This window comes from Ascidia mentula, chromosome 7, assembly GCF_947561715.1.
Source record: "Ascidia mentula chromosome 7, kaAscMent1.1, whole genome shotgun sequence".
Lineage (NCBI taxonomy): Eukaryota > Metazoa > Chordata > Ascidiacea > Phlebobranchia > Ascidiidae > Ascidia > Ascidia mentula.
This window is the reverse complement of record NC_138572.1, coordinates 1,525,922-1,541,225: the sequence shown is the minus strand read 5'-3', so window position 1 is coordinate 1,541,225 and position 15,304 is coordinate 1,525,922. Positions and strand designations below refer to the sequence as shown.

General features: G+C 35.5%; 5 protein-coding genes across 6 annotated transcripts; 2 read left to right on the top strand and 3 right to left on the bottom strand.

Annotated features, from left to right (window-relative positions):
- Positions 1-52: 52 nt before the first annotated feature.
- On the bottom strand, positions 53-695 carry LOC145909012 (uncharacterized). Its single transcript, XM_082996333.1, has 2 exons — positions 511-695; positions 53-307 (listed from the first exon to the last, which is right to left on the bottom strand). Exons 1-2 carry the CDS (start codon positions 653-655, stop codon positions 69-71), a joined length of 384 nt encoding a protein of 127 aa, XP_082852459.1. The 5' UTR covers positions 656-695; the 3' UTR covers positions 53-68.
- A 936-nt stretch (positions 696-1,631) lies between these two features.
- LOC145909011 (sperm microtubule inner protein 11-like) lies at positions 1,632-3,390 on the top strand. Its single transcript, XM_082996332.1, has 4 exons — positions 1,632-1,819; positions 2,066-2,227; positions 2,613-2,754; positions 3,045-3,390. Exons 1-4 carry the CDS (start codon positions 1,723-1,725, stop codon positions 3,091-3,093), a joined length of 450 nt encoding a protein of 149 aa, XP_082852458.1. The 5' UTR covers positions 1,632-1,722; the 3' UTR covers positions 3,094-3,390.
- Positions 3,391-3,783: 393 nt separating this feature from the next.
- LOC145908994 (uncharacterized) lies at positions 3,784-9,668 on the top strand. Of its 2 annotated transcripts, none has more exons than XM_082996313.1 (17): positions 3,784-3,948; positions 4,186-4,350; positions 4,415-4,503; positions 4,614-4,771; positions 4,869-4,986; positions 5,043-5,175; positions 5,286-5,447; positions 5,717-5,905; positions 6,090-6,258; positions 6,515-6,576; positions 6,801-7,032; positions 7,894-8,042; positions 8,464-8,610; positions 8,714-8,824; positions 9,055-9,164; positions 9,256-9,316; positions 9,519-9,668. In XM_082996313.1, the coding sequence occupies exons 1-17, from the start codon at positions 3,829-3,831 to the stop codon at positions 9,645-9,647; spliced, it is 2,304 nt and encodes a 767-aa protein (XP_082852439.1). In that variant the 5' UTR covers positions 3,784-3,828; the 3' UTR covers positions 9,648-9,668. The 2 variants fall into 2 exon arrangements, with proteins under 2 accessions (XP_082852439.1, XP_082852440.1); XM_082996314.1 differs by having other exon boundaries at positions 4,884-4,986; positions 9,519-9,652.
- A 198-nt stretch (positions 9,669-9,866) lies between these two features.
- On the bottom strand, positions 9,867-11,358 carry LOC145909005 (metaxin-1-like). Its single transcript, XM_082996325.1, has 4 exons — positions 10,898-11,358; positions 10,531-10,798; positions 10,255-10,392; positions 9,867-10,149 (listed from the first exon to the last, which is right to left on the bottom strand). Exons 1-4 carry the CDS (start codon positions 11,299-11,301, stop codon positions 10,006-10,008), a joined length of 954 nt encoding a protein of 317 aa, XP_082852451.1. The 5' UTR covers positions 11,302-11,358; the 3' UTR covers positions 9,867-10,005.
- Positions 11,359-12,249: 891 nt separating this feature from the next.
- On the bottom strand, positions 12,250-14,833 carry LOC145909003 (chymotrypsinogen A-like). The gene is made up of 9 exons (XM_082996323.1): positions 14,733-14,833; positions 14,592-14,644; positions 14,377-14,540; positions 14,193-14,288; positions 13,520-13,674; positions 13,192-13,349; positions 12,978-13,122; positions 12,857-12,886; positions 12,250-12,715 (listed from the first exon to the last, which is right to left on the bottom strand). Exons 1-9 carry the CDS (start codon positions 14,770-14,772, stop codon positions 12,555-12,557), a joined length of 1,002 nt encoding a protein of 333 aa, XP_082852449.1. The 5' UTR covers positions 14,773-14,833; the 3' UTR covers positions 12,250-12,554.
- Between the last annotated feature and the right edge of the window lie 471 nt (positions 14,834-15,304).

Sequence of the window (15,304 nt, the reverse complement as noted above, 5' to 3'; positions counted from 1 at the left end):
CAATTTAAGATCACATTGTGTTGCAAAACGTGTTTGGTGATCAAATATAACGTTAGCCAACATAGAAATTATCGTCTGCCTGGCTCAATTTTGACCGGCAGAACTGAATGCTTGAGGAGTTTGGGAACATTCCAACCAATTTCACCCGGCCTTTCATGTCTCATTCGACATAAAGTGGCGGGATGACGGTAGGTTGTGTACAGATATCCTGCAACACTGGTTACTTCTTGGGATAGGGGAGCGTGGCCGATGTACTGGCCCTGATCCACAACTTTCACTTTCTGGAAAACATCCTTCTGGTCCGGTCCTAAAATAAGGTGAAGATTTGGATTAAAACTTTTTGTTTAAAATAACGGTTATTATATTGTAAAGCCATAAGCAAACCCTATATCAACGAGCGACAAGTTTGAATCACGATTTTAAATTACAGCATCTGCACCTTCGAGTGTTAATAAGTTTATTCCTTCGTTAACGTTTGACCCTGTCAACCAAAAATATCCCTATTTTTACCTGTGTATAACATTCTCCTTCCCGTAGGCATGATATCTGATGGATGAGAGTAACGTTTCGTGTCCGGATTGTACGATCCAGAACTTCCACTGGTTCTTGATGAAGCAGCGCTTTGAACACGACTTTGTGATCCTGATTTACTCATAATGACGTATTTTAAATACGTTAATATCAAAATAATTAGACTCTATCTGAAATTTAGGTAATAGATTCGGGTTTATTAAATTATCCAGGTCCTAATTCTCGGGAAGAAACACTTTACATGTTATGGCAACACTATATTATGCTGTGCGACCCCTGTCATTCCGCAAAAAAACACGTGCATTCTGAACATCGCCGGAAATCATCCATCTGATTTTACTGCCATATAAGCTCAGAACTAGTTCTTGGTTTTCTTACCATTCTACTGTATTAAAATCTGTTCTGTCGTGTAGATTTGTATATTCGTCCTGTCCTTATGTGTTCGACTCGTCTGGAACTGATCGCAAGCCGAATATGCCGATTTGAAACAAGACACCGCTACACAATAGGCCATATGTGTTTGTGGTTATTGATGCTTTGTTTGCTTCAACACGCCCCATTCTGTTTGTTGCATCTTTTGTTGTCTGTTCTTTCTTATCTCATAAAACAAAATTATTGCAACATAATATTTATTGCGTGCCCTCTGCGGTCAACGTTCTATAGCCTACCTAACATCCAACAAAGTCTTAGAATCGTGCACCGCTATTAGGATGATGCAAAAGGCATAAAAACACAAAAAAAACTCAACTTGGCAATGGCGAACAAACTTTCGCTTTCTGCGCAGCTCGTGCAAAGTCGGTACATAACACTACTTCAGTTTCAAGTGTTTTTAAGAGCGTTTCCACTTCAAGCAAAAGTGGCCTAATTCACTGAGTGTATATTGTCTGGGTCTGCTCTTGCACTAGGAGACAGCGAGGTCAGGCCCGTGATTTTTATGCAGCTGACAAAAAGAAGCAAATTACACTGATACATTTTTATAGAAATCATACGCAATAAATAATTTTCGCATCGTCAAATAAAACGCGTAACCGCTCCATTTAACTTTGTCTGTGCGCGTATATTGTTATAGCAACCTAAGGTAGCGTAATTGTGAAGTTTTGCAAGTGAAGCAATATTAAATGTGATTTTTTACCTGTATATCAGACATTAAGTAGTTTGAAATAGGGCTGAGTCAGTTGGGTGTTGCACAAGATGGCGTTTTTCGGCTTAACTGGACTTGGATACCAAGATTCCATCAAATCCCATCTGTCGCCCCAGTCAAGACCGTATACGTGTCCAGCTTCTACAGGTAAATTTGATGCTGTTCAACCAAAGTATTATCCCTATTATTTGGATATCATTGAGGTCAAATATTACCTGAGCTAATCGGGAAAGGTTGTGCAAAATGCAATTTTTCAATTGTCAAATTAGGCTATACAATTTTAGTCCGGTAAATTTATCAAAAACAACTTAGGTTGCTAGTTAGTAGTTATACTAAGCTAGTCAGGCAAATATAAATATCTTTCGTATAATGCAGCCACCTTTTTATATGTAGGTTCGTCGGAGCCTGAACCAAAGCCATTTAAACTTCCCCCAATACCAAACACTGGAAGGGTTACTGACCATTTCAACAACTACACGAATCCAGACGTTGGCAATGAACGCAGTTATTCAAAACACATTACACTACTTAAAAAGCATGTGCGGTCCAGGAACTGTAAGTATTAAATAGTAACTAGTGAGGGATAGACAATTGAGGCAATTGCAAATGTAAAAGCAAAACTTTTAGCACACATAAGCGAATATCTCCAAGGCTGTTGAAAATGAGGGTAGCCGTATACAAATTGCTTCATTATAGATTACTAGGATATAACGCATATGCCCCCAAATTTAAAAATTGATGTTATATTGCAGAGCTACACAGGGTGTACACGCACTGTTTCTGTCTGTAAGGTCACATCGGTGCAGCTGTTGACAGGGGCACTGTGCTAGCTTTTACACTAGCTGGCACACTAATTTCCACTTTGTGGTACCTTTCGGTCAACGTCGATATGTTGTTTTTTTTGCACACATGATGTTATATTGTCCAAATATATTTTTAGCTCCAAACGATTTGTACCGCGTTCCATTGACTGATGCAAATAAATGCGGTTGGTGGATTCCCAAGAATGCCGTACAACCGACCACTGCTTACCCCTGGGCGCATACGCCGCGCTATGTTCACTGCAGCAGCGAAATGACCCGGTAACGTGTATTACAAAGCTGGGAATTTGTAAGAAGGCAGACAACTTTAGGATTCAATATTTTCATGCCTAAATTGGCCATGGTATATATTTTTGCACTGTTGCGAAATTGGTACAGACTTGATAACTGGATTCAAGCTGTACAGACAGAACATAAACAGTAGTGGATTAAGTATATCATTTTTAGAAACACGTTTGTTGTCAATTTAGGCGAAAGTAAAGAAGTTCAGCCACTCGATATTGTAGCAAAATGGGAATATATCTAATAACATATTTTTTCCGTGTGTTTAGGTTTGTGGATGCAATGGCTCTCACCAATCGGGAGTTTTCGTTGTTCTAGTCTATGCAAATCCCAAAGATTTTTCCCGCTGCCTTCCAGTACAATCCACCGCCGTACTTTAAAAACCTGAAAACCTTTTGTAGATCAATTTACCTTCTATTCTTCTTCGTTGCAAGTTCCTCATTCACTACGAAAACATAATAAATTGCTTTTAGGTAGATTTTGTGTGTTGGTTTGTGTTTAATCGTACTCCACTAATTTAAACTAAAGTATGTGTGTGGCAAACCTTGAAGACTTTGCCAGTTTAATCTGTCGTTATAATTCGCTGTTGCATACCAAATAAATGCTAATACAATAGTATTTCGTGGTTTGATTGGGCGTCAACTGACGTTAAAAACAAATTCGTTTGTGATTCAAGAATAGATTTGAGCCGCACAATTAGTTGGGTATGTCGTTAGTGTACTGCTTTGGGAGACGTAATAGTCTTGGCAAGAGTTTCATTTGAAATGTTCGCGCGAACGCGTATAAGTTTCCCATGTAATGTTTATTTTGTTTACCGGCATGATTTAGTGTTTGTACGGTTTTCTAATTTGATTTATTTTATCTTAGTCGTTGTGAAAGACACAATTAAACAGTATAATTAGCTAGACAATAACAGTACATAAATTGGTAGTGTTCATAGCACGAACAGAATTCGTAATCTTGTAGGCCTAATGTTATGTAATGTACACTGTATCAGCAGATGTAACAATCACAAATAAGCCTGTATCTTGACATGTTTATGAAATTCACAACATGAACTCCAATGATTTTCTGACATTTTCACCAAGCACTGCTCCGTCGTCAATCTTGAAATCAGTATGCGACAATGAAAACTTAATGGTACATCAGACACCTATACACAAGAATCTGAAGGTATTAATTGCCACAACGTTACTGAATATTTATGCCAACCATCAACATTACCTGTGCTAGAGAAATGATTAAAAATATGCAGGACATGGATTTTCTGTGTATAATAAATAGGCTGTACCTCAAAAAGTGTGTTTGCAACTAGTAATCCAGCAAATACAATAGATTAAAAAGATATTTTCAAGAATATATTTTAGGAGTTTTCGATAAATAATGTACAACTAATTTGAAAAATTTCAGGTGCAGTTTCAAACTCCAGCCCGAACTCCCCTTGGAACGATTATAAGTAAGGAACAAAAAAAGACAGAAAAACAACAGACAAAACCCACTTTAAAAGGTGCCAAACCAGACTGGCATGTCTTGAAGGATTTAGATGAGGAGTTAAAATGGAGAGAAAGGATAGAGGTAGTTATTTTTGTGTTAGTATTCTGTAAACCTGGCAATTAAACTTTCATTTTTCTATTATTAGGTTGTTACAAAAGTTGATCACAAAGAATATGTAGAATGTGCGCAAGATTTTATTGATGACATAATCACTGCTGTTGTTGAACAATCTAGGTATGTGCATATTTACATGCATATATATATTTTTATTCTAAAAAAATTAGAAAATCCCTGAATTGAATTGAGTTGTTTTTATTTTAATGTTTGATTTACCATACATTTAGTAAATCAGCTGACACAAATCAAGAATATAAAAAAGGAAAGATTGCAGATAGTCCTAATATCAAAAAGGTGATTGGTGTAGATAAAAATGCGAACATAACAGTCAACCCTCTGGCTAAAGATTGCCCTAAATGTGAGGACAAGGAGAATACGGAACCAAGTAAGTTTGTTTTTGGGGGCATATTCCACTAAGATTTTTATCAGCACATCTAACCAACTTTAAAAAAAACCTCATAAATTTTTATTTGTTTTTACAGAAATTTCTATTGCAGATGAAATTGACCAAACTCCAAAACAGCGAAAAGTTTTATCAGTTACAAACAAAACCCAAGATACTAAACATTTGTCAAACACGAAAAATCAACAAGTTGACAAGTAAGATAGTTTACATTTTCTTCATATTTTGAGTTTAACCTGTTGACTTGTTGCAGGCACCTTAAATTACCTGGTTCTGGAGGTTACAATTTAGATAACATTGACATTGACAATTTTAACCCATTTTCCTCTTCAAAATGCCTTCCAACCTCACCAACACAACCAAGTTCTTCAAGCACACAACCAGCAGTATGTTATTCAAAACTTAACAAAAAACATCACTTTATCTTCAATGCTTTATTGGAAACATTTTGCTAATACAAGTTTTTAACATACAAAGTAAAGGTGGTCATTTTCAGGAAAACCGACTGAGCAATGTTAATATGACAAGAAAACATGACATGAGCACAAGAGATGATTCCATATCTTGTGTTGATATGACTGCTGACAATCCTTTTGAAGATTCCTACTTTAATTCTCCAATGACAGAAATATTTTCCTCAATGCCAAAGACTCATATAGTATGTACATTTGAATACATTAATTAAAGTAAGCAGGTTTAAGTTTATAATGATAGTCTTGGTTAGAAAACTGAATATAACAAACTGATTTTCACCACATTGTTCTGTTTGACAACTTGTTTTTGCCGTTGATTATTTAAAGTAATATACAGTGTTATCAAACGTTCTTTTACCTTCTGGATTATGTTTGGCATACAATTGCACACACTACTACAGATGTAGTTGCCATGTTTTCAATTACATGTAACTTTGTGTTTGTTTTTTATCAGAGGAATTCAGGTATGAATCAAAAGAACTTAAGTAGCCTTCTAACTTCTTCACCAAATGAAATGAGTCTATGCAACCTGGATGATACAGTTGGAAATACAACAGGTGTAAATCCAATAGCAACCCAAGAAGAGAAAACATCCCAGATAGCTGAGAGCAAAGATGCAACCAACCCTTCTTCACAACTAGAAGTGAGTTTAAACTTAAACTAAAAACTTGTTAAGATTTTTTGAAATTCAAATATATATGTTTTCATTTGCAAGTTTTCTATATTGTATTAATTTTTTGTAAATGATAACTAAACTTTATAGTTAATGTTCAGTTGAATGAAGCCAAATATTGATGTTTTTATTGCCCTGTGTCGTTGTTTATCAGGATTTGGATGCAACTCTAACAGGAGAAGAGGCTAAGGAACAATTATCTAATGTCAAGGGTCAATCTATTGACCTTGAGCACAAACAACCAGAGGTCAACAATGGACAGGTCGAGTCAAGTAATGAAATGCCCAAAGCTGATGAAATGAACTTTGTCAGTGCAGAATCGTGTAGGTGGTATTTTTATAGTCGCAGACTTGTATTGGCAGTTTTCCACGACTACAAAAAGTTATTGTGGCTTGCTTAGTACTTAGACATTTTGATAAAACAAATATTTTTTTTACCTGTTTGATTCAAATTGAACTTAATTTATCAAATCCGCTAATGACTATAAAAACCATGCTTACAATGCCTGTGAATTGCATGACCACAAATTTTGGGTAAAACAGTCCTACTTGTTGTTCTACCAACCACCTGTTTTTGTAGTAATGCAAAACGGATTCGATTTTGATTTGGATTATCTGGCAAACAAAGGCGAAGGAGTTGTGGTGAGTTAGTATTGATGTTAGTGTTGACCCAGAGTTCCTGCGTGCTGTATTACAGTGAAGTCTGGCAAGGAATTTTACACACTAAGAAACAATGGTTTAAACTTGCTCCCAATACCAATTGTCATAAAGCAGGAAACGTATTAAACACTATACACATGTAAACAAAACTACCAATATTGCATGAATTGAAAAAGCAAACAGCAAATAAACAACCTGTTTTTCAGATTCCAGACCTTCACAAACACTCACTTTATCTTAAATTCGACCCATTGGTTTCACGAGAAGATCAACTGAATCGTCTTTCAATGTTGATGGGCAGGAGGTCAGACATTATTGATCTTTGTGGGAGATTGAGTTTATCCAGGAAGAATCTTCCTCTTCCCACCATGACCGAGGAGACGGAGTCAAAACAGGCTCCAGATTTTCTCTGCGACAGCCCATCCAAGTTCATGCGAGGTAAACAAGAAAAAATATTGTTGTTCCTGATAAAGTGGTTAGTAGGTCAAGAAAGCTCCTGTTATTAACATTGTTTTGTTTTTTTTTTGAAAAAAAACAGTCTGTCTTATGTAGTCGACTGAAAACCATAGAGTTTGCAACCAGAAACTGACATAAAATTTGGCCACAAACTTGGATTCGTATCATTCGTTTTTTTGATGTTGTAGTCCGAATTAAATACACACCCAAGCGCTTTTTACGTCAATACCTTTCTTGCCAAGTTTACTACATTCGGGTACTCGGGATTCGTTTACCGATCTATAGGATTTCAATGTTGTTGGTATTCCGCATTTACAGATGCCAACACAACATTTTTACAACCACTTTTGCGTCGTGACTTTATTACCACGTTCGTATTAAGCCCGTATTCCAGATAAACATCACCCATTGCTTTGTAACGTAATCATTACCGTACTATTATTCAATCAATAAATATATCCACAAAAAACAACTTCAAACACCGAACATCGTGCTCAAAATGTTATGTTTTTACTTTACCATTGGTACCTTATTGCAAGCAACCTATTTGATTCGATTGTGACGCCATAATCGTAGTGTTGCGTTGCGTAACTTTGACGCCGATATTTAATCGATTTTTGCATGGCAAGGGAATTAAAATGTCCAACCAGCCCGGGCTCATTTTGTTCCCTACTGTCGAACGTAATGACTACGTAATGTGAATCAGTATTACTGTTATCAACGTGCAGGTATTATTTCGAATTTGTGCGTCTTTCGTTTCACTGCACTTTACTGAATGTGTGTCAAAAGGCGACGTTCCCTGTTACTATTTTTTGAACAGTGTTACATGTTTTCTTTCCATAGAGATGGACACAGAGAGCCAAGGTAGTGAAGGGAGGTGCTCAACACTGAGTGATGCAGATTCAAATGAAGAAATTATAGAAGTTCTTCGATATTCAGAAACTGAAATGCGTCGTCTCATAGAAGAATGTAGAGAGCCTTTAGTGGCAAAGGTAATGGACAAGGTTTATATTTGAAACTATTTTTTCTATTTTTGTTAAAAAAGGGTTATAATGTAAATAATAGTTATTATTATCTGTGACGTCGGTCTGGTCAGCTCCTTATAATCATGGAGCTACACCTATCGCATCATTCAAACTGATGATGGCATAAGTTTTTGCCAAAACGTCTTCTTTTAAACATGACAGTGTTAATAGTAATATGAGCCAGTCTCTTTATACTCAGAGTTGTTATTTGTTATCCCCATTATGGGGTAAATTGAATGTAGAGAACCTTGAGTGGCAAAGGTTATGCTGTAGCTGGTTTCATCCTACAAACGGCTGTTTTCCTCAAATTTATATTACTTAATCATTGATTACCCTTGAGTAAATGCAATGGTGAAACATTGAGTTGAATTAAAGAAACTTTTTTTAGATAAATGAGTCATCTTTACACATGGAGAAACTTCAAAGTGACAACGAGAAACTGCTTGAAATTTTAAAAGATCACGAGGAGACAACTTCAAGTATCGTCATACAACAACAGATGGAAGAACAAAGGAATAAATGTGTTGTTGATATGGTAAGGTACAAATAATTCCTATCAAACATTAAACTGTGCAGTAAGACATGAGAAATACATCAACTTTGAATTGTATAAAAGAATTTTTAAATATTTTTTATAGCTTGAAAAAGACAAGGACGAATTAAAAAATCATTTGGAGAGTATTGAAAAAGCTTACATGGAACTCTTGAAAAGAATGGAACAAATGAAAAGCACTCTCACCACTTGCAAAGTAACTGCTGTGTTTATCAAAAATGCTTCTCAACTCCCTATAATATACAAGATTATGTGCTTAAATACAAACAAAATAGCCAATGCAATAATCCAGATTATGTGCTTAAATATACTGTATTTACAGCTATATGAACATACTAAAGCTAACTGATGACTTTTACATATTTAACATTTAACTTAACACAATGATTGTCCTCAAACAATGTTTAATATATTTGGTTTCTGTAGAATTCTGAACAGACATACAAAAAGGTTATAGAGGATTACAAATCCAATCTTGGAACATCTCAGAAACGTTACAAAGCTCTTAAAGAAACGATGGAGGAAAGGGAACAAAAGTAAATTTTGTTTTCCATTTTCCAACTCATATTTCTCATTCTATTTACCAACCTTATTGGGTGAAATTTAAAACTTACAAACTTTTTTTAGACTTGTTGATCAACACCAGCAGAAAGAACAGGAAATGGCGTCGCAAATTTCTGGGTTGAAGGTAATTTGCAACTTAATTGCCATAGAAAAATACTTGTTGCATTGTTTATATACAAATAGAAATGTATTTATGGTACACAAGGTCGTCCAATAGAGGACTTCATAGTGCAGCAATTCCACCTTGGCATGTGAAAGAATGCATTATATTCTGCACTCGACCAAAATATAGATTTTATTTTGCCTAATACATGGTGTTTTACCAGGCGAGGTGTAAATATATGGAAAACCAATCTAAATCTTTAAAACTGCAAGTGGAACAAACGACCAACGAAAATAAAGAGCTATCAAAAATTTGTGATGAGCTTATTGAGCAACAAACTGGAAAACGATGAGGAGATGGTTCCACGGAAAAAGTTTTTGCAAATAGATTTTTTCTTGGTGGCTTTAGTTGCCTTGTACTGAACTCTACCTTTTCGATGCTCCCGAGTTTGTAAGCTATAGTAATTAGTCTGCAGATGTCGCTGTTTAATTTGATATTTTTTTTGCTGCTATTAGCACTCGTGCATTCAATACAATTGTTTTTTTCTGTATCTTTAATTACTTTTAGGTAATGAAGCAGGGTAAGCCAATTTTGAAAAAAACTTAACAAGACTGTTTTCCTTCATACACTGCCCAACACAAGATGACTATAATGTACTTTTATGTTGGTTTGAGTCATTATACACACAAAAATTTCACATCAAACTAGCTTTAGTCAATTGTGTCGTCAATTTCATCCAATGTAGCCTGGCGACTTCGAATTCTTTCCGCCAATTTACTTCTTCTTGCGGTCAATACTCCACTGGTCAGGGCATACAATACCATGGCACCCAAGGCAGCTACTATGGTCACCACCTAAGAACAAAAAAACACCTCACTATCATGATTGTATTTGGTATAAAGTGCTTTCGAAATGTGTTTGTATCTTGGTTAATCATAAAATCGAGATGTCAAACCTACCTGGTCTCTTTTCAAAAATCTACCCTGTGCAGTTTCTTCAACTTTCTTTGGACTTGGTGGCATGCTTGCTTTTGGAAAATACCTTTGATCAATTCGAAAGCACAAGTTGGTCAGGTTTTTGCAAGTATTCAGGTGGTTCTGTACAAAAAACAGTCCTTTTATTTTATAAAGTTTGTGTTCCACAATCAGCTGTTCTCATGTATAATTTGTCAGGTGTTCTTGGTAAAAAAGTCTTAAAAATCCAATGTTGAGATTTTATTTACAAACAACTTTTACCTTAATTTCAGTAGATACGAGTGGAGCTTTAAGTATAGATGTAAGATGGCCATACAGAACAGCATCAAAGGTGGAAGGTTCTTTTCCGAAGAAGAAATCCTGGTCTCCAAGCTTTTTCTCCAATACATTAAGGCATTCTCTAGCATCTCTGTATACGAGTCGTTCTATATCTTGTGTCTTGTCAAAATCAGAGGCCCCTTTTGCTTGGTGGATCATGTGATCAACTTCTTTCCGGATTTGTGATGGGTACCAAAGACTCCATGGAAGCCTGGAAATACAATACATGTTGCATTATAATGTCAAAAATATGCTTCCTGTCTCATTAAAGTTTTGCAAAGATGTTGAATGTTTAAATAAAATGTCTTACCCACAAATCGTTGCATATGCTGGTCGGATTACTTTGGTATAATTGCCAGCATCCAGCCAAAGTGTGTAAAGAATTGCTGGTTTCAATTTCTGTTTAATAAAAGACAAAAATGCCAAGGTGTCTGCATTTTCACTTTCAGTCAGTTGAAAGTCAGCATTGTAACCTTCTTTTCGTAAAATGCTGATAATTCTGAGAGGATTTACATAAACTATTTCTTTCACTGCAAGTTCTGGGAGTGTTCCAGTGTACGTGTCTTTGGGCAAAGAATGGGATATTTTAAGAGGTGCGTTTGCCATCTTTGCATAGCACAATACCGAAAGTGAATCAATGTCTATTGATGGCAAGCCCCAGGCCTCGCCCCAGCACTGTAAGTTCAAATTTTGACGACTTTCATCTTGCGCCATCTTTAATGCAGAGAAGTTCTAACTAACAAACTTCAAGGTTTCCAAGAAAGGGGATTGCTTTCGGGGAAACACCGCTGACTCTTGCTTTTTCACAGACAGGGCAGAAAGTTTTAGAAGATAAAAGAAATCGGGTCAAATGTGTTTACAAAAACCGTTGACATTTTTTAATTTAACACTGGTCAAGAAAATGTACTTGTTTCGTAAAAATTAAATTATACTTTACCTCATTATAAGAACCCGTGACACAAACATTTTGTGACGCCACAGCGAAAAATATTGAAAGAGGATGTCGTCGTCTGTCGAAAAATATGTCTTGTCGGGTACGGAATCAGAATTGTCGCCTTTTGGGGTTCTAATAATTGTGTTTGGACAATATTTGGGCTTTCATTCAGTAAATACTATTGATTTATTTTGTTACTTCCTCTGCCGTAATCGTTACGTATGCCTTGTAAATATTACACCAGGTGTCCTCTTGAAGAACGTATTTCTTCTTAAAAACTGGTACTTTGTTTGGTTTGAGTTTAAGTCTAGTTACCCTGCACAAAATTTCAGTTTTAAGTCTGTGGGATGGGTACCACGCATTCGGGTCTTTTCTGGGCCGCGAAGTTTGGTTTAATTTCAATGAAAACATTTCGGAACTACTTTCCATTGCTTACAGACAAACCCACGAAAAATGGAAAAGTTACTACAGTCTTAGATTGTGAAAAGGTTTTGCTGCCAGTGGCACAAGATACTCAACGGAATTCAATGGATAGAGACAAGATGTTTGTGAATTACAAAAGCAAGGTGCGCTAAAGTAAAATCATTCGTCTCATATTGTTCTGCTTTTTGAGTGTTTAACTGTTGATTTTTATGTCTCACAGCAGTGATGAGCTCAATTAAACAACATACATAACATGCATTTCTTAGCCTGTTAAGTCAATGGTTTTGCCTATACATTCATAGTTAATCAAACAGAATCCAAATATATATTTTTACATTAAAAGAACAACTGCAAAGAAACACGAATAACAACAATTGGAACAATTTAGACCAACGCATATATACACACGCAAATTTTTCCAAACAGAAAAAGCTTTATGTAATGTTACACATAAATTTACATCACAGTCCACAAACCAGTGGCTCAAACTACATAAGCAAGTTCATGTATACAAGCATAGCCTTGCTTAAGTAATTCATTTTACGTATTGTCAATGACAAATATAAGGCAAACAATCCTTTTGTCTCAGTTGCCTTGGAATCTAAGAGTTTTAAACCCATGCAATAGCTACTAAAGCCCAAAGACCAACAATCAAATGCATGGTAATTAAGATCTGTAGTTGGTTAGCTGAACTGCAAGTGTAACTTCCCACATAGTTTGTACACTGTCCAGTTGGGCATCGACTTGGTTTTTCGTTACATTCGTTCACATCTGTGAAAGTTTAATTGACAGGACTGTCAGCGTTTCTAGTGTCACTAAGTTTGTAATACTTTATCATAACAATAAACATCCTTGTTTCCAACAATTGCAATACATTTTAAACATAGTTTTGTGTAATTTTCACACGCTTACCTGATGGTGGTTGAAAATACATGTTTGTAACTGTAACAGAAGAAAACATTCGGTATATAATAAAGCATTAGTTTATCTGCGTAAATAGTGTGTGGTGATTTTATTAAAAATTAAATATTACCACTTTTAATCCAAGTGTGCATTTCTGTCACTTTTGCAAAGAAATTTTCTCCACTTCCACACTTGGCATCACTAAAACTGCTCACACCATATTGGTACCATGTATTGTATCCAACATCACACATTAGTGGCCCACCTCCATCGCCCTGCATTTCATAAACATGCATTAGATTGGGTCATTTTTTACAGTATCTAATATGTATAGTTAATTTTACCACACAAATATCCTTGCCAGTATCATAAGTGCACATCAAAACGGAAGGCATTGTTTTTGCTGCATTCTTGTACTTGCTGTATGCAATTTGGCAATGTTTTCTTGATTTTATGGTCAGTTCTACTTGTCTGAGTTGATTTGGAAAGTAAGGCAAGAAATCTTTAAAAGCAAAGGAAAAATTTGTTTGTAAAATCTTGTGATCCATGTTGGATATTTTAGGTTTGTTCCACTTCTGTTGATAACCCATTTACAAATATTAGAAAGTAATGTTTACTGATTGATGTTAAAATATCATAATTTGTATGAAGTCCAAAAAATTGTGCAATTACCAAACACCTTTCCCCATCCAACAGCATAGCATTTAGTATTGGGTGCTATTTCATACTTCGTTCCAGGTGGAAGGCATATAGGCTTTACAGCATCATTATAGGTAATTCTTGTATCTAGTCTGAGTAAAGCCACATCATAACCAGTAATGTACTCTCTGAAAGTCAAAATATGTGTTGTGAGGTTCCCCCTAAAGGCACTCAAAAAATAATAAGCGTAACTAAATGTTATCAGTGAACTTGCAAAGCCAGTTTTTTGATAATAAGCGCCACTGTAACTTTTAAATGTTTTCTTATTTATTTACGTTATGGTAGTTTCCTGAATGTGCTTCCCGTCTCTAAGGAGTCATAGTGATAGAACCACAAGTGGTTTTGAAACTAAAGGTTTCCAGCCTACACTGAACAGATGCCAAAATTTGTTATGGTTCAGTCTCCACGTAGGTGTAGTAATAATGTGTGGATATCATATTTTCCTGTTCCTGTTTGTCATTATCGCCCACATGTGTCAAGCTTAGTTATGATATCTGTGGCACAATTGTGGTGTTTCTGTGCTACTAATAACATTGTATTAAATTGTTTTATCATGTAAATTAGTTACTGTTGCAAGTGATAAGTGCACTATAACAGTGGTAGTTATTGTTTCATGGAAAACAAACACATAATATAAATAACTTACACAAAACTTGGATGCTTATACTTATGTGAAACTCTGTGTTGTTGTTCAGTTGGCATAATCTCTTTTATATATAGTTTTCCCACAGCAACCACCAAACTAAAATCATGTTAATGTTCAAGGAATATGTTCCTGGTCTTATAAAAATAACACAATTAGATGCAGAAGTTGTCATATCATCACTCACTCATAGTAATTTTGAAAGCAGCCGGCTGCAGTAAGAATCCACCGATCTGACAAGATACTTCCCCCACATAAAACTGATAGTGTACCCCCTGTTGACCTTGTCACCATTGCCATCCAAGGCCAAGAACCATTTAATGCTGCTGTTCCCCCATGTATCCTTCCACGCTAACAAATACACACTGGGTAAATTACATTATAAGTGGGCTTTAAACTTACCCTTCCCAATGTATTGGATCTTTTTCCACAAGTTGTTGAAGCTCCAATGTTTGCTAAACGTTAAACAAAAAGTTCCATTAAAAGTCCTTACATTTAATTATCAAAACATTTGACATTCAATTAGATTCTCTTGTATATTACCTGTAAGAAGTGCAGCTGAAACGACAATTAAGCACAGCATTGTGCACCTTTAAAAATTTTATTCTACTTATTTGATGCCTTTGTTTCAAAAGTGCAACTGCTGTAGCAGTGATAAATGTAATTCTCTTTTTACAAATGTGGGCGGTCATTAGTAATTACCGTTTCCGATTCTTTGAACATAGGCAAATGTTTGTAAAATAACTCGGTAGCTGTGTGGGATACGTGGGTGTGTTAATTTTTACTGGAAAGAGTTATTGCGCTCACGACTCACCGAAGTGAGTTACCAAATGTCAATATACCAGGTTTATGGTTTCAAGTCTGTATTTGTGTACAGATTCTATCTTTATCACCAAATCTCTCCTCATTGACAAATTGTAATTAATAATCACAATTTTAATTTCAATGTTCCCGAAGATTTTTTTAGAAATACTGTTTGAATATATGGTCTGGTGCAAGTTCCACACTAACATAAAAAAACCTTTCCTTATTTAATTTTTTGTACTAGTTGATTTACACTTGAGTCTGATCACATAGTTGTTTTGAAGCATACAAAGATTTATTTTGCAACACAT